The following is a 24,338-nucleotide window of genomic DNA, read 5'->3' as shown; positions in this document are numbered from 1 at the left end:
TGGTCCTATAGAAAAGGAAAACTACACACATACTCTACTAGTTGTCCACCGTCCTTGTCATCAAAACTTTTTATCTACATGATAACTGCAGTAAAATATGGTGCGCACTGTATTTACAACAGCCTGCAGTCACAACGTGGCCGCTAGTCTGCTCCCGCAGTGGCCGAGCTGCAGCAGTATATTGAGCAGCCGATGATGTCACGACTGGCAAGCAGTTCTATATCTTTATCTACATACATACTCCGCAAGCCAATATACGATGCATTGTGGAGAGTACTTTTTACCACATAACGTCTTTTCTCCAATGATTCCCACTTGAGTTCACGTAGCTTTTCTGTAACACCCGCTCGAACTTACCACTAACAAATCTATCAGCACGACTCTGAATTGATTCCATAAGTCACCTAGTGGGGGATAACCAAACATTCCAGCAGTACCCAAGAATCGTTCAAATAAAATGATGAAATGGTGTGGTGTGATGAACGAAATGAGGTGGCCCTCTACTAAGTACCCTCTGACTCAGAGCTGCAATATTAAAATTTTTGGCTGGTTTCGTTGTCTAGGGGCTGGTATACGTAGTTGCCGCATTAGAGGCCAAATACTGCTGATTCTCCAGTAAATTATAAGAAACCACACTTGATTCGAATGGCCGAAGGTTTCTATCACCCGGCAACGGCGAATTATGAATGTAACATATAAATTTATAAAAAGATTAAAATGTGCAGGTACTATCTTAACAACTTTAAATGATGAGTACGACAGTGGAAGTACTTTTGAGGATGCGGTGTATTTCTGCAAAACACTTATTGGTGTCGATGGTCCAGCAATTAAATAAAATATGAGTTGAATAACAGGGAAGCAATAGATTCCTGCTTCACGTAATTAGTTATGAACAACAACATAGCTCGCGAAATATTAACTTCTGAATGCATACTACATTTTCACTGCATAAGCCACGGAAATCGCACAAGAGCACAGGCCGGCACTCTGAAATATTTCTATCCTCCGTGACCATGCGCAAACTGCTCCACTGTACAAGTCTTTCCGCCGACTGCCCGTCCATCGCGCCGTCACGTCCAGCAATGCCCGTGCTCTGATATACCATCCAGAACTCCCAGGTGTCCTCTCCGAAAACGATGCTCCCCCACATCCTCCATACGTCTGTCTTAGTAACGAGCACTGTGATTGGCTAGAGCGCTCCCTCCATGTCTCCAAGCCAATGTGCACTCTCAAACATATTGAAACACATACGAAAAACTTGAAATTAAATAAATATTCCTATGGCTGGATCATAAACACGCTCTTACACACACATTACTAAATAGATAAGCAAATTAAATAAATAAATATCAAAGGAATAGCAACAAAAGGTAGGCCAGTAGCATAATGTGTCTGTACTTTCTAAAACACAGTAAATATTTTTTAAAAATTCTTCATGAATAGTATATATCAGAAATAAACAAAGACATAGACGAATAAATATATTTATAAGCATGCTGCTACCGTTTCTTCGCGCAACTGTGGAGTACTTATGGCCTGACGCGATCGATAATAATCGGCCACTTTGACCTCCAATAACTCATATGCTATTTACGTTACATGCCTGTAATTCATACCAATTTACATTTACGCTAATAGCTTTCTAAGGACGCGTAGATCGGCGAAATCGGATGAAACGTTTAGATTTTGGAAACTCGTTGCTGGGTGTTACGTGTGTAATTTACCGTCAGATCCTAACCTATAAAGTAATAAATATATTGAAAATCTTATTACACCATCAGAATCGTCTTGCAAATAATGGTAATGCACAAGTTTCTTTTTGAGGTAGCACGATTCATCTGGCTGCCATTAATTTCTCTACGAACAGTGAAATGTCTGCCACTAAGGTTTCACAAAGTCCGCCATCTTTGGCACTCCCAACGTGTCTCCTTCATCGACACAGCGTCACAATGGAATTCCGAGCCACGCGGCTGGACCATGTGCTGGGGCCACCCCTCTCGTCCGGCTAACGTTCGCCACCACGCGTTTGCTGCCGGGCCCCGCCTGGCCGAGCTGCCCGTGCGGCCACGTCAACTCTGAACTTAAAATATTTTCAGGGCGTCACAATCCGCCCATTGCCTCACAAACAGACTTAAAGAATTCTATAAAACGTATACTGAAACAGCATTAGTGCCCTTTAAATTTCAAGTTTCGAACAGAACCATTAGTAGGGAAGGTTATGTTGACTCTCTTTAGGGACGAAAAAGGCGTCATTTTGGAGAATTACGTACCAAGAGGGACCACTGTTACCAGTGCATCATACACAGATCTCCTAAAAAGTCATCTGCGGTCTGAATTCAAATCAAAGCGACGTGGACTGCTGTCAGCAGGTGTCCTTTTGCAACATGACAATGCAAGGCCTCACACTGCCCGTACAACAGTTTCAACCATCACAGACCTGCATTTTGAGTATCTTCCTCATCCACCATACTCGCCAGACCTTGCTCCAAGTGATTACCATATGCTTGGAGTACTCAAAGATGCATTAGGACAAAAGAAGTTCCGTTCTGATGAACGGTGCATGAGCGGTTGCGCGGACAACCAAAAGAATTTTTTTCTGAAGGAATTTATGCACTTTGTAAGCGCTGGAGGACTTGCATTGAGCGTGGGGGAGATTATGTTGAAACGTTATACAGCTTTGTATCACGTCTGCACAATAAATAATATTTAAACAAATATTTAAAGTTTTCATTTGACTCGCCCTCGTATATGAGCTACATTTTCCAGAACTCACCCCATAAACTTAAGTAGACCTTTCACCTTCTCTACAAGAAACCTTACGTACTACTTTCATGTCCAGCAACCTGTCATTTACTGCACCAAACAGAAATTGTATTAAAGTCGTCTAACACACGACGCTTGCCCGTACACTGGAGCATCATCACTAAAACATCGCAGTTTGCTGCTCCCCAGTCCGTCAGATAGTTTACGTATATACTTAACAACAGTGGTCCTATTATACTTCCCTGAAGCACATCCGCCGTTGCAATTTATGTATGAAAAGCGCTCGCCGTCCAGAAAAACTGAGTTCTATTAAAAAGCCTTCGAGCCACTCACATATCTGGGAACATAGAGGGTAAGCTTAGGCCTTCGTCAATAATCTGCCGTGGGGCACCGTGTCAAATGCTTACCTGATATCTACCTGCTGCCATCCATCCATGGTTCGTAACATACCGTCAGAGGATTTGCAAATCTGTGTTGATTTGTGGACAGACTCTTTCCCTTTCAAGGAAATGTATTATGCGAGGAACAGTCCATAAATAACGCATACAATTCTTCTTTTACTTCCACATTTACTTGTTTATTTCAGTTTCTCTCTACCTTCCGTCAATAGTTTCCCTGCGTCTCTATGACATAAACCCAACGTATCAGAAACTATTATTCCATCTAAGTCAGACTTCTGTTCGTCTGTCGAATGGCTCGTGTAACGGTGATAGAGAGCTCTCCGAGAGAAACATAGCGACGTCCTTGCGTAGGTTTTTTTCAACGTCAGAAGCAATTCGAATTCACGATATCCAGTGTTTTACGGCGCTATACGATCCGATAAGTTCGTTTATTTGTGTAAAATCGTATGGGACCTGAAGATGACAAAATGAATTGCCGAAACTGGTTGCTTTCAGAACAATATAAAATATCTTTAAGTATGCGGCCGTTGGTGCAGTTTATTGAAATTGAAAATTCGAAGACTGGTGGACTCATGTCGAATGTAGCCAACATTCCTCATCCGTATTCTCACAGGTTTTGAGCTACAACATTGCCGATATACGGTCGAGAATTTTCGTGGAGAATGAGTGGCCAAGCCTCGAGCAACTGAGGTTGGGTTTTCCATGAAGTTACGATAATACACTGCTGTGACACTTGTTCCCCACAGAGCTCTATCTTTCGAGATGATTCTCTAGTGATAATAAGTAAAAATCATCATTTGATTGACCTTTGATTGAGAGGTTGAAATTTTTTTGGACATGGAAAACCTGACGCTCTCAACTCATTAGATTTTAATTTCAACTCCGGTTCAGTCTCCAATCCACACTTCATCAATAGCGACAATTCGATATAAGACTGCTTGACCTTCGCAGTCGACTCGTTGTTAGAGTGAGGTTGCAATGTCCAGGCGTTTCTGCTTCTCATCAGCAGTCAAACAGTCTGAGCTCTATCTCGCAGGAATTTTTTTTCTTCAAATCGTTTGTCAGACAACGAAACACTAATGCTGAGGCAATGCCCACGGCTTCAGAGAGTTCTTCACAAGTTTCACTGCGATCTTTTCAAAGAGCATCTGCAACAAGTCTCACGCTTCGTTCACCTGTCGACGTTTCTGGCCATCCTGGTCTTGGACTAAGCTCTATGTTCATACGATCACCACGAATATGATTCACCTAACGTGAAGCTGTTCTACAGCCCCTTTAAGCTCATCGCAAACTTCACTTAACGCAATGTGAATTTCTGTCGGGATTTTACCCCACACGGTTTCGATTCTGATGTACGACCTCTAGCCTTCAACAGTCACACTGGACTCGCATTCGGGAGGACGACGGTTCACTCCCGTGTCCGGCCATCCTGATTTAGGTTTTCCGTGATTTCCCTAAATCACTCCAGGCAAATGCCGGGATGGTTCCTCTGAAAGGGCACGGCCGACTTCCTTCCCCATCCTTCCCTAATCCGATGAGACCGATGACCACGCTGTCTGGTCTCCTTCCCCAAAACAACCAACCAACCTTCAACAGTCCCTGGAGTGGCCCATTTCTACATCTCGCCAAATTTATGTTACCCAGCGAAACAATAACACTTGCTTCTTCCTCAAGTTCCAAACTACATCTGATGTAATTTTCATCGTTGTTGCATCAAACAGTCTACAGTAATACCAACCTGTGCACTATTTACGAAGGTCTCTCGTATTCGGACTACGATTATATTCAGGAATTCTGCAGCAAACTGACATTAAGAATATTGATGTTTAATTTTGTGGGTTTGAGACTTTCCGGTGACCAAGAGCAGCTACCATTGGTCAGTGGCTTTGTCTGACAACAGTCACTGCGGTGGGCGGTTGTGGCTTTAAGGTACCTTTGCTCTCCACCGAATGAATTACCTTGATGTATTCGGGTTTCTTGCACTCTCCTCTCAAGGGGTAGGTCCTCTTGAGATCCACGTCCAGTCCCACCGCCTCGGCTACCATCCTGGCCGCTCGCGCTGGTGGGCTCAGGTCGTTCCCATAGACCGTTATGGTCGGCATGGTGTCTCGCTGGAATATCCTACAAAACGAAACGAAATCATGCAAAGCTTTTGTCGTTCTGGTAACAGAGATTACCTGGATATCATTTTTAATGATGGAAAGGTAAAAGAATTTACACTGCTTAGGCACGGTATTGATTATTCACAAACACTAACAATGGGAGCACAGTACGAGAACAAAGTCTTTCGCGACGGCAGGTTCTATCAAACATTTTCGGACTTCTTGCCGCGTCAGTTCAGGACAAAACCGCAAGCTTTCGACATTTGTCTCCATCGTTTTCGTCAGGAGCAACTGACTGTGTAAACTGCCGAAGTCTTTCGCGACGGCAGGTTCTATCAAACATTTTCGGACTTCTTGCCGCGTCAGTTCAGGACAAAACCGCAAGCTTTCGACATTTGTCCCCATCGTTTTCGTCAGGAGCAACTGACTGTGGAAACTACCGCTGTGGCGGTCTTACACTCATGAGCCAAGACGTTATAACCACCTGCTCAATAGCTTGTAACAAAAAACATCACTGATTCTGCGTATCACGGATCCTACAGTATTTTAGTAGGTTTATGGAGTTATGTGGCACTAGATGTCTACTCACAGGTCATGTAATTCGCGTAAAAAACAGGCCGATGATTTGCTTACTCGGTATGGCATCGGATAGCGACACAGATGGGTTCCGCAGGCCTTACATCGGGTGAAATTGATGGCCAAGCATCAACGTGAGTTCACTATAGTGCTTCTCAAACCACTGTAGCACGATTCTGACTCGAGGCATGGACAATTATACCGCTGAATGATGACATCGCCGTCGGGGAAGACTTCAAGTATGCAGGTGGTACGCAATTGTTGTGTGTCTTCGATTACTACCACAGGTCCCACGCAAGCGAAAGAGAATGTCTTCTATAGCATAATATTGTTCCCATCAGCTTACGACCATGCCGCACTGCGTGTTTCGAGCCACCGTTCATGTCTATGACGGCGTTTGTGGAGACGACCAGCGACCTGGTCAGCGAAAACGTGATTCACGTTTCGATTGATCGACGATCCAATCCCGATGGTCCCGTGCCCATTGAAATGTAACTGATTATGTCGTTGCATCAACATTTGAACACATAGAGATGATCTGCTGTGAAGGTCCAGGCTTGACAGTGTACGATAAACAAGTGGCTCGAAACTATTGTGCGTGCACCAGTATTGTGCTCTTTCGGCAGAGATGCCGCAGATTAACATCTGCCCTACTTCACAGAGCGGAAAAGACTCAGAACCCCACGTTCTGTGAATAGTCGTGGACATCCAACCGTTTAGCTCCTATCGGTAGTTTTACTATCCTTCTACCTCTTTTTTCTTCTCTTGACAGTAGCACGTGAACATTGGAACAGCTTCGTCGTTTTTGAGATACCGGTTCAGAGGCTTTGAGCACTAACAATATGTCCTTTGACAAAGTCCTTATCTCAGTGAGTTCCCCATTTCAGCCCATATCATCTCTGGGCGGTCTCCGCCCGTTTCTGCTGCCCTCACACATTTTTCATAGCGCGTCACGTGACCGCAACGCCACCAGGCAGCATCCAGCCTCGCGGCAGTGGTCACAGTGTTTTGACTTATCAGGTATACAGGGTGGTCCATTGATCGTGACTGCGCCAAATATCTCACGAAATAAGCGTCAAACGGAAAAACTACAAAGAACGAAACTTGTCTAGCTTGAATTGGGGAACCAGATGGCGCTATGTTTGGCCCGCTAGATGGCGCTGCCATAGGTCAAACGGATATCAACTGCGATTTTTAAAATAGGAACCCTCATTTTTTATTACATTTCGTGTAGTACGTAAAGAAATATGAACGTTTTAGTTGGACCACTTTTTCCGCTTTGTGATAGATGGCGCTGTAATAGCCACAAACATATGGCTCACAATTTTAGACGAACAGTTAGTAACAGGTAGGTTTTTCAAATTGGTTTTTTAAATTAAAATACAAACGTAGGTACGTTTGAACATTTTATTTCCGTTGTTCCAATGTGATAAATGTACCTTTCCGAACTTAACATTGCTGAGAACACATGCTGTTACAGCGTGATTATCTGTAAATACCACATTAATGCAATAAATGCTCAAAATGATGTCCGTCAACCTAAATGCATTTGGCAATACGTGTAACGACATTCCTCTCAACTGCGAGTAGTTCGCCTTCCGTAATGTTCGCACATGCATTGACAATGCGCTGACGCATGCTATTCAATGCTATTCAATACCGCTTCAACCGCACGCCAGCTATGTGCCGGACATCCATCATGTTGGAAGTACATCGCCATTCTGCCATGCAGTAAAACATCTTGAAGTATCGTCGGTAGAACATTACGTAGGAAATCAGCATACATTGCACCATTTAGATTGACATCGCTAAAATGGGGGCCAATTATCCTTCCTCCCATAATGCCGCACCATACATTATTATGCCGGTTTACGTTACCGCTGTTGGTGAATGACGCTTCGTCGCTAAATAGAGCACGTGCAAGAAATCTGTCATTGTCCCGTAATTTCTCTTGTGCCCAGTGGAAGAACTGTACACGACGTTCAAAGTCGTCGCCATGCAATTCCTGGTGCATAGAAATATGGTACGGGTGCAATCGATGTTGATGCAGCGTTCTCAACACCGACGTTTTTGAGATTCCCGATTCTCGCACAATTTGTCTGCTACTAATGTGCGGATTAGCCGCGACAGCAGCTAAAACACGTACTTGGGCATAATCATTTGTTGCGGAATGTGGTTGACGTTTCATATGTGGCTGAACACTTCTTGTTTCCTTAAATAACGTAACTATCCGGCGAACGGTCCGGACACTTGGATAATGTCCAGGATACCGAGCAGCGTACATAGCACATGCCCGTTGGGCATTTTGATCACAATAGCCATACATCAATACGACATCGACCTTTCCCGCAATTGATAAACGGTCCATTTTAACAGGGGTTATGTATCACGAAGCAAATACCGTCCGCACTGGCGGAATGTTACGTGATACCACGTACTTATACGTTTGTGGCGATTACAGCGTCATCTATCACAAAGCGGAAAAAGTGGTCCAACTAAAACGTTCATATTTCTTTACGTACTACACGAATATGCAATAAAAAATGGGGGTTCCTATTTTAAAAAAACGCAGTTGATATCCGTTTGACCTATGGCAGCGCTATATAGCGGGCCAACCATAGAGCCATCTGGTTTCCACCTTCAAGCGAGACGAGTTTTGTTCTTTGTAGTTTCTTTCGTTTGATGCTTATTTCGTGAGATATTTGGCGCGGTCACTATCAATGGACCACCCTTTATATCTCATAGACGGCTTCTGATTGGTCGGTAATTACCTAATGCTGTCGCTGCCGTCGTAGCGTCAGCATTGCGACGAATATCTTTGTCTCTTCTCTAAACCTAGAATTACACCCGCTGTCACGTTTGAAGATCTTCTCACACATCCTTATTTCTGTATTCTCTTTAAGCACATAATCTCAGTGTTTAGGAGCCTAGGACAAAACATTTGTTTCGTCAAGCAGTATTTTGTGTTTATTTGTGTTGTCCAGCAACTGCGGATTTCTCCAGTTCTAGATTTTTATTATACCTTTGATATTCTTCACAGCGGTCGGAAACGTTGCGGATGGACTGACCATGTAATTTCTTCAGCATTTGCAAGAAGTGTTTTAAATCCCAAGGATCCTGAGGGGGACACTGTCCTTAACAGGAATTAGCATTTCCTTTATCTTCTTAGGAAGTTGTAAAATAGATCTTACACATATTTCTGGGGAAATATGCAATACAGCCTCACAAACACTCTTTGACGAAATAAAATTTTTGTCCCCGGCTCCTACATATTGGAATTCTGTTATAAAAGAGGCTGTAGAAATAAGAAAGTGTGAGAACATATTCAACCGTGACTGCGACTGACTCTTTACGGTGCGTGGAACCGAGCTCTCGATGCAAAAAAGGGGAAGAGATACTCGTCGCACCGTTTACGCTACGAAGGGAACAGTGGCACTACCAGCGCAGACGTTGACGACATCTGCGACAGTAGTATTGAGGATATTCAGCCCAGTTCTCAATCGTGTCATTATTGCCACAACATGTTTCGAAACAACATTATCACATTGTCAGCTCGTTTTTCTGACGAGGCCTAAGGGGATAAATAAAATTTTTACTGCTTGAGAATGCGATAATCGTTTCCCGAAACATATTTTGGCAACAATTACACGATTGACAACTGGGCTGAATATCTTCCATATTGCTTGAATAACAGTTGTATGATGACTTTACATCAGTTATCTGCGACAGCATTACGTAATTATCGGCCCATCAAAATCTGTCGCGAATCTCTGATGTGAACTCACCATACAACTGTTATTCAAGCAATATCGAAGATTTTCAGCCCAGTTGTCAATCGTGTAACTGTTGTCACAACTTGTTTCGGGACAAAATTATCCACACCACCACAGCAGCAGTTTTGACAAATCATTTCGTCCTGACGCAGACGATGTGCTTCAGAAAGTTGCAACTGACTATAAATAATAAAAAGCGCGAAATCATTCACATGAGTCCTAAAAGGAATACGTCAGATTTCGGCAAAACAATAAATTCCACAAATCGAAAGTTCACTTAAAGGACAACAATTACGAACAAGATTAATTTTTATTTTCCGCACATCTGCGACTGTTCGGCGACACGTTCACGGCAAGCAAAACCTTCACAGTCGTAATATACTTTTATTGACCCAAGTCTGTCACGCCAGATCCACTACAACGGTTTCAGGGTTTTAGCCCCATAATCAGGTGTATCTTAAATCTGAAGTAAGACCACAGTTGCAGCCTACTCCTTTAAACAATTAAGAAATTTTAAATAATGAAGGATCTAACATTAGAAACTGAACAATCAGATGGAAATATTAAAACAATATCCTACCTAGCGTTGTAGGACATCATGTCCATGCCCAACTAACTAGTAGGCAAACATCTACCTTAGGTGGACCATCAAATAACATCGAAATTGTGGGTACAAAGAACCCCAACTTTCAAAAGCAGTCTGGGAAACTGCTTTTTGCCTTAAAATTGCCATGGGAATGCATGAAATCTATAAAAATAAAACCACCATAGGACACCAGGTAAAAGCCACGCTATAGGCCAATGTTAAATTAAGTTTGACCCCTGCGCTGCAGAGAACGCAAAGCAGTCATCCTGATATGATGAACCACAAGAAAACGCTTACGTACGAGAGCACCACTAATCGAACTCTGATAAGCGCGCCTGTGTGAACCTTGCGGCTGCTGCGGACTGAGCAGCCGGGCCGTATGCATTGTAAACACCGTGAATGGGAAGCATAACAAACTAATGCTAACAGAAGTAAAAAGATGATCCAGAGACCGAAATACATTAAAAAAACAAATTTTCATTTAATAGCAGAAAAGTCTCAACATAAAAAAATGACAGATTGTAAACCAGAGGCAAAACATTCTTGAGATTAAAAGAAGTTAAACATTTTAAGACGTTTGAAAAGTTTAAAAAACGAAAATACGTTTTCACGGTAATTGGCTATCTGACGCTACTGCAATAAAAGAGATACAAAAAGCAGATTAAGGGGCCGTGGCAGGGCCATGAAATAGGAGCAGAGAATACAGTAAGCTACCTTCGAAACCGACTACTAAAAACATTGTACAACGTTTTACACGAGATTTTTGTGCTTGAGCCTAACTTACTCCTTAGGAGCAGTCTCGGCTAAATCTATTTGAAACTCTAGAACTCTTCCAGAACGTTTACAGTTAAGCTCTTACTATGGACGTGAAATATGAGATGATCCTCCTCAATACGAACAATGGCGTAGATAATGTTTGCGGAAAGCGAGCCAAAGGCAGTGGATTCGCAGAACACATAGAAAATACAACAGATCGACTAAAAAGACTGCTTACTCTACGCTTGAGTGTACTCTGTTAGAGTATGTGGTGCGTTATCGGATCCTAACCAGATGTGACTGACAGAGGACATCGTAAAAGTTCAGAAAAGGGCAGCTCGTTTTGTACTATCGTTAAATAGGGGATATGATACGCTAATTGGGGTGGGAGTTATGAAAAAAAAGACTTTTTTAATGTGTCGAGATCTTTTCATGAAATTTCGATCTCCAATTTCCTCCTCCGAAAGTGAAAATATTTTGTTGAAGCCCACCTTATTGCTTGCTTAATGTATAGATTGAACTGTGCCTACAGGCGGCCGGGGTGGCCGAACGGTTCTAGGCGCTTCAGTCTGGAACCGCGCTACTGCTACGGTCGCAGGTTCGAATCTTGCCTCGGGCATGGATGTGTGTGATGTCCTTAGGTTAGTTAGGTTTAAGTAGTTCTACGTTCTAGGGGACTGATGACCTCAGATGTCCCGTAGTGCTCAGAGCCATTTGAACTGTGCCTACATTCAGGGTAGGCTACAACCCTATCTCACTTCCTAATCTAGTACTTCCAGCCTTTGACGTCAATGGACTCTTATTACTACAAGCTTTTTCAAGTACCTTTGACATCCTTCATTTTGTTCCTGTGCTACTTCTGTATAGCTCGCTAAGAGAGACTTCGAAACAGTTCGAAAGTCGTACTTAAGCGTCAATCTCAGAGTAGTCATGTACATGCAATTACAACTACCGCAACCTATGCCCACTTGAACCTGATTACTGTATCAAACCCCAGTCTCAAAATGGTTCAAATGGCTCTGAGCACTATGGGACTTAACTGCTGAGGTCATCAGTCCCATAGAACTTAGAATTACTTAAACCTAAATAATCTAAGGACATCACACACATCCATGCCCAAGGCAGGATTCGAACCTGAGACCGTAGCGGCCGCGCGGTTCCAGACTATAGCGCCTAGAACCACTCGGCTAATTCGGCCGGCCCCAAGTCTCACTTTACAAGTATACATCGTAGTATAATTCCCTCCGTGCCATCTGATTTTAATTCGTCTATTTTCCATTACCATGGCGTTACTTCAGTTGATATTTAACTTCCAGTCTCTTTTTCCATACACACAGGTAATGTCTTGCATATACCGTTGAATGGATCGTCCAAATGCTTTGCCGTCTCTGAGAGAATTACAAATGTCACAGGCGAACCATATATTTTTTATGTCATCTCCATGGACTTCAGTTTCCTTCGAAAATTCTTTTATGTTTTAGTTACCATTTGCTCAAAGTATCGATTGAACTGTGCCTAGATTCAGGATAGGCTACAACACTATCTATTACTTCCAGCCTTTCGCGCCAGTTGACACTTATAACTACAGACCTCCTCATGTATTTTTGACACCCTCTATTTTATTCCTGCATTAGACCCGCCAGGGTAGCCGAGAGCAGTCGTGTTCAGGCACTCGGCCAGTGCACATCGCGCTGTGACGGGCGGTAGCGCGGGCCGGTGTTTACGTCGCGAGCAGTGCTGAGGTGGAGAGCTGAGCAGCGTGTGAGAGCGCTGTTAACGTTTGTTTCTGTATAACTGTTGTAAGTAAGATGTCGACAATTAACAGAGCGAACAGCGTTCAGTGTGTTTTCGATCGCGCTGCCTTGCGACCGACCGGCTTTTGAAATTCATGAGTGGATCTTTGAGGATCTGAAATTGCCTGAAGATATAGTCGACACGTTCCAGTTGGACTTTGTGCAGTACTCATTATTTATCAAATTTATTTCGAGTGACACTTACGAGAAATTCGTTGAGGAGAATGCTGGTGTGAGACCATTTCGTCATAATGATGGCAGTATTAGTAATGTCCAAATCGTGCCTTCGGGATACGGAGTGAGAACCGTCAGGGTATTTAATGTGCCACCGGAGTGTCGTAATGACTTGATTGCACGTTCTCTCTCACTATACGGCGCTGTTTTGTCAGTTTCAAATGAAAAATGGTCGAGTGCATATCGCTACCAAGTTAACAGCGTGGTGCGAAGTGTACGTGCAGACTTAAAAAAGCAATATACCTTCGTATGTTGCCATTGGCGGCTGTCGTGCACAGGTAACTTTCATTGGACAACCCCCTACCTGTCCGATCTGCCATTCAACAGAACATCTGCGGATGAACTGTACACGTCGACGTCCATTTCCACTTCCACGGGAACGTCCTGCAGACGGTAGTGAAAAGCTTGTTCCGCTATTGAGTGAGGTAGTCGCGGGGACTGTACCACCACCCCGGCAGCCGGAACGTGTTAGCGAGGCGGAGATTCCAGTTCAGGTGGAATGCAGTGCCAAAGACATTCGCTGTAGGACGGACGTCGATTCGGCCCCGTCATCCTCAACGGGGCAGTTACCGCTGGATAGGAACGATGCGCCAGCCACCTCCGAAACTAAGCCATGTGAGATACAGGAGCGGGTGCAGATCAGTTTGCCTGAACCACCCCTGTCGGTAGAGACTGCAGCAGAAACGAAGAAAGGCCGCCGAAGGAGAAGCAAATGGAATAGTAGCAAAGAGGAAAAGTCGGATGATTTGAGACCCGTACACATGTCAGAAAGTGGCAGCGAGACTGAACCTCAATCTTCTTGCTCCGTGCGCTGCGAGGACACCGCGAGGCAAGAACGCATTCGTGAACAAACCAAACACCTGAAGGCACTACTGAGCGCTGAGAGGGAACAGAGCACCGTAACGGCTAAGAGAAAGAGCGAACAGAGTAGCGAGCAGCTGCAGCAGCGCTCCCGCAGGAACTCGATGACGTCAGTCGCAGCCCCGCGTGGTGGCCAGGCTGATGCGACCACGTTGACAGACTCAGCCGGCGGTGGCGGGCAGGGCGGCGCGCGCACCGCGAAGCACCCCGACAGCAATGAGCCGTGGTGGCAGCAGAACGAGGAAATGCAGCAGTAGCTGCTCTCGCGCATGTCCATCGCGCTGCGACATTTCCATTCCCTGACCCGTTATTGGTTTTCACATTTCGTTTCGTACTCCAGACGTTCCCAACGAGTTTGGTTCAAAGCCGTCGAGAAGGGCGATCCAACAATCAGAGCTCATTGTCCTCTGAACCATCATGTGCGATAGCCAAACCTACAACGTTACCACACTTAACGTCAATAGAATTCAAAGTGCGGTGAAACTCCGTTCGCTAACTGATTTCTTGTATGGTACCAGCGTTGACATTGCCCTCCTACAGGAGGTAGTCACAGTCTTAGAAGTGCCCGGTTACGTTCTCATTGATAACATCAATCTCCAGGATGCTGTAGGCACTGCCATACTTCTGCGCGAAGGTATACCATTTACGGACGTGCAGCGGCTGTCTAGTGGTCGTGGCATTTCTCTTCGAGTGAATGGTGTGCAGATTGTTAACGTGTACGCCCCCTCGGGTAGCACTCATAAGAGAGATCGTTCAAAATTTTATAAAAACGAGTTTCCCATTCTTCTTAGCGCTTATCGTGCACATCTCATCCTCGGTGGTGACTTCAATTGTGTGCTTAACGACAGAGACCGAACTCCTAACACGAACAGATGTATCGAACTTGAACATTTAATTCATGGCAACAACTGCACGGTGAACGGATAGCGTACACCTTCGTAACCAGTCATTCTGCCAGTCGGCTGGATAGGATCTATGTGTCCGATGCCCTCCAGCCACACACTGTGAACTGTGACATAGCTCCTGTCAACATCTCCGACCATTGTGCATATCAGTGTTACCTTAACCTACAACGCCAGCAAATATACCGCGGGAAAGGCTACTGGAAATTGAATGTCAGCCTTCTGCAGGATGCCCAACTTGAAGAGGAGGTGAGCATAACGTGGCAACAGCTCCAGCGGCAGCGACGTCGTTACGATAGCGTTCTCCAGTGGTGGATTCAGTGTGCTAAGCCTAAATTACGCCTCACCCTCATGAGCTACGCCCGGCAAAAAAGCTTTCGGCAGAAACAGACTATTGAGTTTTATTATCGCTGTTTGAGAGAACTGTACAGTAGCACTAACAATCCTTCTCGCGATATCGACGGAAAGATCAAACGATATAAAGCGAAAATCACGGCGATACAACGCCAACGAATGCAAGGCATCATCGTGCGAGCCCACCCCAAGGACATTGCCACCGAAGAACGGGCCTCTCTGTACCACATCCTGAGAACGACGAAACGGTGTAGAGCCATGTTGATTGAAGCCGTCGTTGATGACGCTGAGAATGCCATCACGAAGCAACGTGACATCACCTCGCATGTCTGCGACTATTATAGTCAACTTTACAAGAAGCAGTCCGTTGATGAACACTCTTGCGACGATTTTCTTAGGACCTTGAGCTGTCGCTTGTCACAACAGGATAATGCAAATCTGGAATCTCTCTTCACAGAGGACGAAATCCGACTGGCGGTCCACAGTGCAAAGAAAGGGCAGTCACCGGGACCCGACGGTCTCAGCGCTGAGTTTTACCAGCGTTACTGGAACCTCCTCGTTCCGACACTCCTCGAGATAACGAATGAACTCTGGCACCTGGAAGTTATACCCAAGGCATTTACGGAAGGTATCATCCTGCCCTTACCGAAAAAAGGGAACAGTAGGAAGGTCGAAAACATGCGACCCATCACACTCCTGAATGCCGATTTCAAAATCATCACCAGATCGATTAAGCTAAGGATGCAAGCCGTTATGTACAAGGTTTTAGGCTGTTACCAGTACAGTGCAGTGCAAGTCCGAAGTGCAATCTCAGCTGCCTGCGATTTGAGGGACATCATCTGTTCATATGCTGAAACCAAAGGACATGGCGCTCTGATCTTTCTAGATTTTGAGAAGGCTTATGACCGTGTACGTCATGACTTCCTCTTAAAAAGCGTGAAGAAACTAGTATTTGGACCTCATCTCATAGAAATAATTCGCAAACTTACTACAAACGCCTCTTCACGGATTCTCATTAATGGCCATTTTACAAAAGAAGTTTCCATTGAGCAATCCATCCGCCGAGGATGTCCTCTGTCAATGATTTTGTACGCCATTGCAGTAGAGCCGCTACTGAACTTAGCGCATAGCGGGATCGGGATTAGCGTCGAGTCTGTCACTATCCCATGCATTGCGTTTGCTGACGATATATGCGTAACTGTGTCATCATCGCAACAACTTCTGTCAGCGGAAACTCTTTTAAAAACATTCACATTTCTTTCAGGAGCAATACTAAATAGAACTAAAACCACAGCTTTGCAGATCGGTGGCGGTATCGGAGACATATCCCATGTTACCTGGTGCAAGGTCAAGGATTATCACACAACCCTCGGTGTTACCTTTGAGGCCAAACCAGACAAATTCCTGACGAAGAACTGATCACACATGCTTAATAAATTACGTGCTGCTTTGATACTTCACTCTGACCGTGACTTGAACATACTACAGAAAGTTAAGACCATCGAGTTCGACATTACGAGCAAGATTAATTATTTGGCGCAAATTCTTCCAATCTCCGACCATCTAGCCAAGAGTATGCAACAAGCGTTATGTTGGTTTCTTTTTAGGGGCACATTTTCAAAGTTCAATTCGATACCTTAACCTTACCTTCGTTCAAAGGTGGCCTTAACCTCATTAAAGTACACAAAAAATGTGTCACCCTGCTCCTAAATCGCATCAGGGAGGAGTTTCGTATCCGGATGACCAGTATCATCACAAACCTCATTCAGCGGTGGAAGCCTCATAGCCTTGACCCACCCGTTAATATCGCCGGCACTCCACTTTCTTACCGACATGTGTGACTGTACTACATGGAAATGAGCTACATTCGACACAACATCGTCGATAACGGAAGCCTGACGAACAGGAAGCTTTATGGCCTACTTATGACAACAAACCACGGGAATCGTCTCGAAGAAAAACATCCACATACACATTGGAGTACGGCGGAATGTGCACAGCGACGTGTTACCGTCACGCGTCATAGCCGACTGGTATCTAACAGTCAACGATAAAGTAGCAACGAATGAAAAGCTACATAAAATAGGCCTTCATCCAACGCCCAACTGTGACGCATGCGGAAGAGTCGATACGCTTATTCATAGGTTCACGTGCGGACATGCAGAAGAAATTACTACATTTCTTCGTCAACGATTATCGGTGATAGACCGTACGACGCCCTGTGGTGTAGACCTTTTAGAGATCATTCAGCCACAAAAACTGAGATATCCACGAGCAAAAAACAACGCTGCAACGTGGATCATGGGCCACACAGCATTGTTTATTATGCAGAATAGGCATGCTACTTTACTCGACTATTATTCTTACATAGAAATTGAACACTTTAAAATGAGCCAACATTGTGACTACAGGAGGATATTTGGAAATATGCTGAAAATCATAATTAACGGTTAAATGCTTCAAATAAAATATTTCGGATAGCAGAGGTAAAAAAAAAAATTGGAAAAGGTGCGCCGGCCCCGGATCGAATCCGCCCAGCGGATTAACAACGGGGGCCGCTGTGCCAGCCAGCCTGGGTGTCGTTTTTAGGCGGTTTTCCACACCCTGCTAGGTGAATACCGGGCTGGTCCCCACGTTCCGCCTCAGTTACACGCCTCGCAGACATTTGAAACACGTCCGCACTATTTCACGATTTACACTAGACGCAGACAGTTGTGGTACATTGATTCCAGGGTAGACGAGAGCGCTAACGCGCTGCTTCCTGGACTCGGGTAGGCGCCCCGGATCGGAGGTGCAGCATGGTGGCAGGAAGGGCATCTGGCCATCCCTAACACTAACATTGCCAAATCCGTTGTAACCACGCCGACTCTAAGATCGCTGCGGAACTATGGCGTAAGCGAAAGAAAGAAAGATTTTATTCGTGCTCTACTTCAGAATTCCCAACAGTGTTTTCCAGTCAACACTGACACTATAGTATGCAAATGAACGGCGTATAATCCTCTTATGTGTCCATACAAAGAATTGCATGAGAGGCGGTTGGTGCTTTGAGATCAACAGAACGTTGGGCGGTGAGCAAATGGTTCAAATGGCTCTGAGCACTACGAGACTTAACGTTTGAGGTCACCAGTCCCCTAGAACTTAAAACTACTTAAACCTAACTAACCTAAGGACATCACACACATCCGTGCCCGATGCAGGACTCGAACCTGCGACCGTAGCGGTCGCGTGGTTCCATACTGAAGCGCCTAGAACCTCTCGGCCACTACGGCCGACCTGGGTGGTGTGCCTCCTTGCTTGAATGACGACGAGACTTCATTTAACGGGTGACCTATGAATGGCGTTGCCAGATGAAGGCAGTTAGACGTAGATGTATCCGTGTAACTAACTATTAGTTCTTGTATTATTAAAAAAAAATCTTATGGGACTTAACTGCTAAGGCCATCAGTCCATAAGCTTACACACAACTTAACCTAAATTATCCTAAGGTGGGACCAGCCGCACAGTCCGTGACTGCAGCGCCTAAGACCGCTCGGCTAATCCCGCGCGGCTCAGCACTAAATAAGATATATGATACATTTGTAGTATCCTGCATTAATGACCATGTACAAGTTAATACGACTGTTATAATCGTTTCCATTCAGCTCTTGATGGAGAAAGATGTGATAGTGATCAGCAATAAATAAGATACATGATACGTTTTTACTATCCTGCATTAATGACCATGTACAAAAGCTAATACGACTGTTATAATCGTTCCCGTGCAGCTCTTGATGGAGAGAGATGTGATAGTGATGGACTCTTATGTCGATGGAAAATGCGTACGACACTTGACTGACTCATGCCACTTCCTCGAGCGACTGCGCGTGAACTAACATGCGGATCAGCTACAACAGTCGTAAGAACATTAATTTCCGCCTCTTCTGCCGTCACGTTAATTTTTGCCTTTTGTTACGTTGTATAGGTGTTACACTACCACTTTCAATTTACTGTTTGGAGCGGTTGATAAATAATTGTCGAGATAGTTGATGTCTATTGTGATATCTTGCCGCACAAGAAAGAGCTACATTCTTTCTACACTCTCCATACACAGTGAGCATTTGGCTTTCTCTGCATTGGTAAATTCCATCGCCTGCTCACGACCTACAATTTGGACAGTCACACACTAACTAGTAAGTTACAATGTATATAAGGAACACACAATTACATAGAAGTAAACATAACATCGTCCCTAGCAGCGACGCATGTTGGATGGCACAAACAAGTGTCGGTGTGGAAGCTTTTCAAAATTCAAACTCTCGTAAATGACGTTTGCACAAAAATTACACTTTCTGGTATTATTACAATTTGTTTATTGGCTAACAACAAGAGCCCCTGACTACGAACCTATTCTGTGAAAACCGCGCATCATTAGTTCTTTTCATTTCCTCAATATCTGCGGTGCTACTTTTAGGCGATTCACGTGTATACTTTCAAACGAATCTCGTTAACAGGCAGCGTTTTCTAGTACACCATGAAATGCAGCACATAACTGAAACATACTTAAACTAAAATGTTGTAAATTAGGTTTGTTTCGAGGATGTGCTAATCTTTCATGGCGCGAACGATGGAGAGAGAGAGAGAGAGAGAGAGAGAGAGAGAGAGAGAGAGGGAGAAAGAGAGACCATCTGTGAATCTGTGACGGACGAAAGTATTGGCGTCTGCTGGGATTAAGCAGGACTCGATGGAGAGAACATGAGCTGTCGACCAGCGTGACACCGGCGATCGAGTGAGAAAATCTAAACAGCGCCAGCGAGTTTTTTTTTTTTTTTTAATGAGCGGCAGCGATGCAGAAATGAAAATGACACATTGTTCGATAAGGTGATGTATTAGTTAATTATTGTTTTTAATTTTCTTCCTTTTTTGAAGGAGAAAGGAAACATGCTGTTGAATTCTGGAATGAGAGTTAAATGTATCTGTTAGATTATGGACATGCAGTAGAGTTTAATTGTCAGATTTCCAGGAGGAGGAAAGAGCACTGAGCCTTTAAGAACTGGAATGTTAAAATAAAATGTAGGCAAACAGCTCTTTGCTTTCACTAATCACATTTCAGACTGTCTGCTCTTTCGTAACAATTGACTTACAGCTTTTAGTTTAAAAAAATCAGTATGTGAGGGTTTTGCTGATGACGTATGAAATCTATTGTGAATCGGACCCCATTGCGCACACGTGGGACGGGGTATATCTTTATTTTCAGAAAGAAGAGCAGTACGACATCTGCCCACCGAGTAATTAAACTGAAAAACTGTTACAAAGGAGTATTCACACTGTCGCAGTTGGTGCAATATTTTTCCCGCATGATTACAACAGCGAGATAGTGTACTAGGTGGATGATTTTGTGTAGACATTCATTCTTTCGTTTCTATTTAGTAACTCTAGCCTCCCAGCTGGTAACGCGGAGTGCAACAAAATATTGTCAAAGAATGGCGTTATATATTTTTATCCGGTATCTACAGATTGCAGCTTATCACACTACAAAGCCGTCATTGCAGTTGTGAAAACTAAATAACTTCGATCTAGTGAAATCCTGGACTTAACTTTCTCTCTTATTACAACAGAAAATCTCCTTTTTTACTTCGAGTACTGGTTTTGGCTCAGTATTCTGGAGATCGAATTTAATTTACTCTACTTAAAATATTCGTTCGTCTCATGATCTGTGTACTGGAAGCGGATATACATTCGAAACTGTTCACGACTCTAAAACGAGACCGAAATGGTTAACGACTTTCTCATTTACTAAACATAGTAAGAATACAAGTAAATTATTTCAAGAATGAAACGTCCTGGCAGATATTTTAAGAATGTTGTATAAAAGAACTTCACAGATTACCATGAAAAGATTCTTGGCTTTCTAAGTCCTACAACATTGCAAGAGTGAATTTCGGTTTACTTACAAACTTTGCCCATCAAAATATTTGGACATCCATTCCTTTGTTATCTTAGTTATACCTGTTATGTTCCATTGTTAATACATGTAAGTGCAATTAAGCAAATATTTTTAAATGCTGAGACTATTCAAGAATTATAATAATTTGAACGCCAAGTCTAAGATACCTTGAATAAATGATAAGTCCGTATCAGCCGTTCTTGGACACGGATAACGCGACGGCGTCATGACATGAGAGAACGAATCAACAAAGTTCGATTACTTAACAAGTTATCTCCAGGCAAACTAACTGCAGAGAGAAATATGTGAACACGGATAACGAAAACATTTCAAATAACAAACGATTCGTCTAATGTGACAACGTCGTACGTGGACGTACAATCAATTATCTAAACGGATGAGCAGTAAGAGAATCGTAATGTTTTTTGTAGATTAAAGTAAGCAGACCGTCGTGGGGCAGTAACCAACTCAGAAGAGAATCTTAAAAATGTAATGTAAACATTTCTGATACTCTCGCTGTATCAAACTTTAGATTTTTACCTTAATTTTCAGCTTCTCGTTTATAACAGAGTAAGGTATTGGTTCAGATAAGAGGCTTGTTTTCAGGACCAACCCTGTATCAAGCTTCCCGTGGTTTCCCTAAGAAACACTTCAGGCGAGTGCCTGGGTGATTCCATCAACAGAAACTCGATGGGTTTTCTTCTTCACACTTCTATATACGTTCTCTGTTCTAAATTCTGTCCCGTTAAATGACTCTCGCTGTCTAGTTTCGCTTCATACTTCGACCCAGCTAATCGTTATTAAAAGGTTATCAACAGTTCGTGAAGCAAATTATCAACAATTCGATAACGACAATGTGAAAATACTTTAAGAGGAGTACCGTAGCAGTTAGACGAAGAGCTGAAATAATATTTGCATGCGAACGAACTTGTGTTTCAGGAGTCTACAGTGACTTCATTCTTCTTCCCTGTGCTTTATTTCTTTTAGAAACCAATAAACTGATTTAAACATAATGATTTCAGTACTTCTGCTTTTTGGTAAAGTTCTCATACATCCTGCACACGTCAGCCCATTATATACTTACGAAAATAAGAGCTCTAGAGAATACATCGCTTCTGACAGACCAAAGTCGCTAATGTCATGTGTAATTAGACTACTGTCATTTTCGAATTCATAACTTCCTTTCCTATCAGTCTGTCCATCGTTCCGATCATTTAATCGATTGTTGCTTGTCAACAGATTACTCTTACCCTGACTCGTAAAGTAAGTATGTCTTTCGTGAATAACGTTGAGACATTTCTTTAGTGATGTAGGTATTCTCTCCTGCGCGATTCGTAAACTTAACCCGAAATATTATTTGTTTTCACAGTGCCTTTATGAATTAGCCACAGCAAGAATATGAGCAGAATGTACATAATCGTATGCCTATTTTAAGCTCTCCATTGAATAATTTGAAATTCCGGAGCTGCAGTTGTGAAATACAGAAACGCCGCAACGTGGTGCTAAGCGGTGTCCTATGCGGGTGGTTTGCTGCTGCCTTTCCTCGATCTGTTGTGAATTGTATCGCGTACACTGGTTTATGAAACACTGATGAGTGTTTGTGCACTGTATTGTTCGCACTAATACGGATGATATCGGAACTGAAGGAGGGAGAAAGTGCTTGGGAATACCATATTCCTGTACCGTAAAGCCAAGAGGCCACCGCATTTGACAGATAATTATTAACAGTATTACATGCCAGTACGCAAAGGACATTGGAGCTGGGGGGTGGGGGTGGAGGGGGGGTTAAAATTTAATTGAATTGAATATGGTGGGATGTAGTTGGTGGTTACTAACTGTGCTCTGTTTCTCATTTCAGGTCGCCAAACTCCAGGTCTCGAAATGATTACCTACGGGTCAAGGCTCATAACATTACTGTATGTTTGTTACCTCCATTATGGACGTGGGTTATCCTACATAGCCAACTAATATACGAGGGCTGCTCAGAAAGTAAGATCCGATTGGGAGCGAAATGGAAACCACATTGAAAATCCGATGAAGCTTTGCGCAGATTTGATGGGCAGTGTATCTATTATGTCCGTCGATCGCGTCACGTCTCTCTTTTCAGTTCTGGGAGAACGGTGACCACGTAAAGGTACCTGGAACAATAATATCACACGCCAAGTATGATGGGCTGGTGACAGATTTCGTCACATGTCATGCAATCCACATAACGTAACTATCATGCATTTCCTTCTTCACGACAGGTCTCGGCCGCACAAGGCGGGGGTAATGTAGGTCCTGCAGTGTTTTCGATGGGATGGGCTTATCTTCCTCTCATATTCATCTCTGCTCGCAAGAACCGCTAGCTACGAAGGAAAAATTTGGCACAGACAACGAGCTGTAGAGAACTGGCAAAAATCAGAGGCGGCTGCCTTCTATGACGAGGATATCGGAAATTTGGTGCCGTTTCTTAAGTCGGAGAGGCGACTACTTGGAGAAATAGCTAGAAGGTGTAGCTAACTGTTGTAAATAAAACATTTTTTATTTTCACAGTGGTTTCAATTAAGCGACTTTCCGAATAGCGCTCATACAAAATCAGTCGACTTTCTACTTCAGTGTCTCGTAGTAACTTATCTCTACCGCATATTGATGAACACTGTGAGATAATGATCACATCGTAGATATTTTGAATATGCTCAGACATATTTGTTGCTGAAACTTGGCAAAAATTTTACATATGTCTCTTATATCCACATGCACTGAAGAAAGTGATGAAGATGAGTTGTTTTCATTACAATTAAAAAAATAGTTTCATATGCAGGTGTACTTACGTGTTGTCTAATGCAATAAATACACTGTAAAACTGTACGCAAAGGGATTCTCATTCGCTTATATAGTTGCACAAGTTCAGAGAGTCAGAGATAAGGTAGCTCAGAGATAAGATAGCTGCTGTCAGCAAGAAACAACCAAACGGAAAGACGATGTACTTGGTGACTTGCAAGAACATAAAGTAAAAACAACGCCTTTCATCACTTCTTGACCATGACCAAGAAGCAGTAAGCAAAATATCTCCGCCTACTGAAAGAACTGCAGCGAAAATAAAGCCGTAACCAATTAACCAGCACCTTACGTGAGTTTTACCAGTGCAGGAGTTAATAACATGCTCTATCATTGTTCTGAATAAAGTTTTTAATGTACGAGGATCAATCTACGAATGACTATAAATACTTTTCTGTGTCTTCGTAATAAGCCGTAATGGCATGATATAATTTTAATTTTCTACGAACTCTCGCTCCTTCTCAAGGGAAATGCGTAATCTTTTATTTTACAAG

At 43.4% G+C, this 24,338-nt stretch overlaps 1 protein-coding gene across 1 annotated transcript in view; it reads right to left on the bottom strand.

The window, feature by feature from the left end:
• The window catches only part of LOC126457028 (glutathione S-transferase 1-like), a 50,429-nt gene extending 26,561 nt beyond the window's left edge, over nt 1–23,868 (bottom strand). The window contains exons 1-2 of the mRNA XM_050093005.1: nt 23,838–23,868; nt 5,123–5,285 (exon numbers count right to left, since the gene is read on the bottom strand). Of these exons, the coding sequence (XP_049948962.1) occupies nt 5,123–5,266 (144 nt within the window). The 5' untranslated portion in view covers nt 5,267–5,285; nt 23,838–23,868. The remainder of the gene's footprint in view (nt 1–5,122; nt 5,286–23,837) is intronic.
• Between the last annotated feature and the right edge of the window lie 470 nt (nt 23,869–24,338).

Source organism: Schistocerca serialis, chromosome 2 (genome assembly GCF_023864345.2).
Source record: "Schistocerca serialis cubense isolate TAMUIC-IGC-003099 chromosome 2, iqSchSeri2.2, whole genome shotgun sequence".
Lineage (NCBI taxonomy): Eukaryota > Metazoa > Arthropoda > Insecta > Orthoptera > Acrididae > Schistocerca > Schistocerca serialis.
This window is presented reverse-complemented; position numbering and strand designations above follow the sequence as displayed.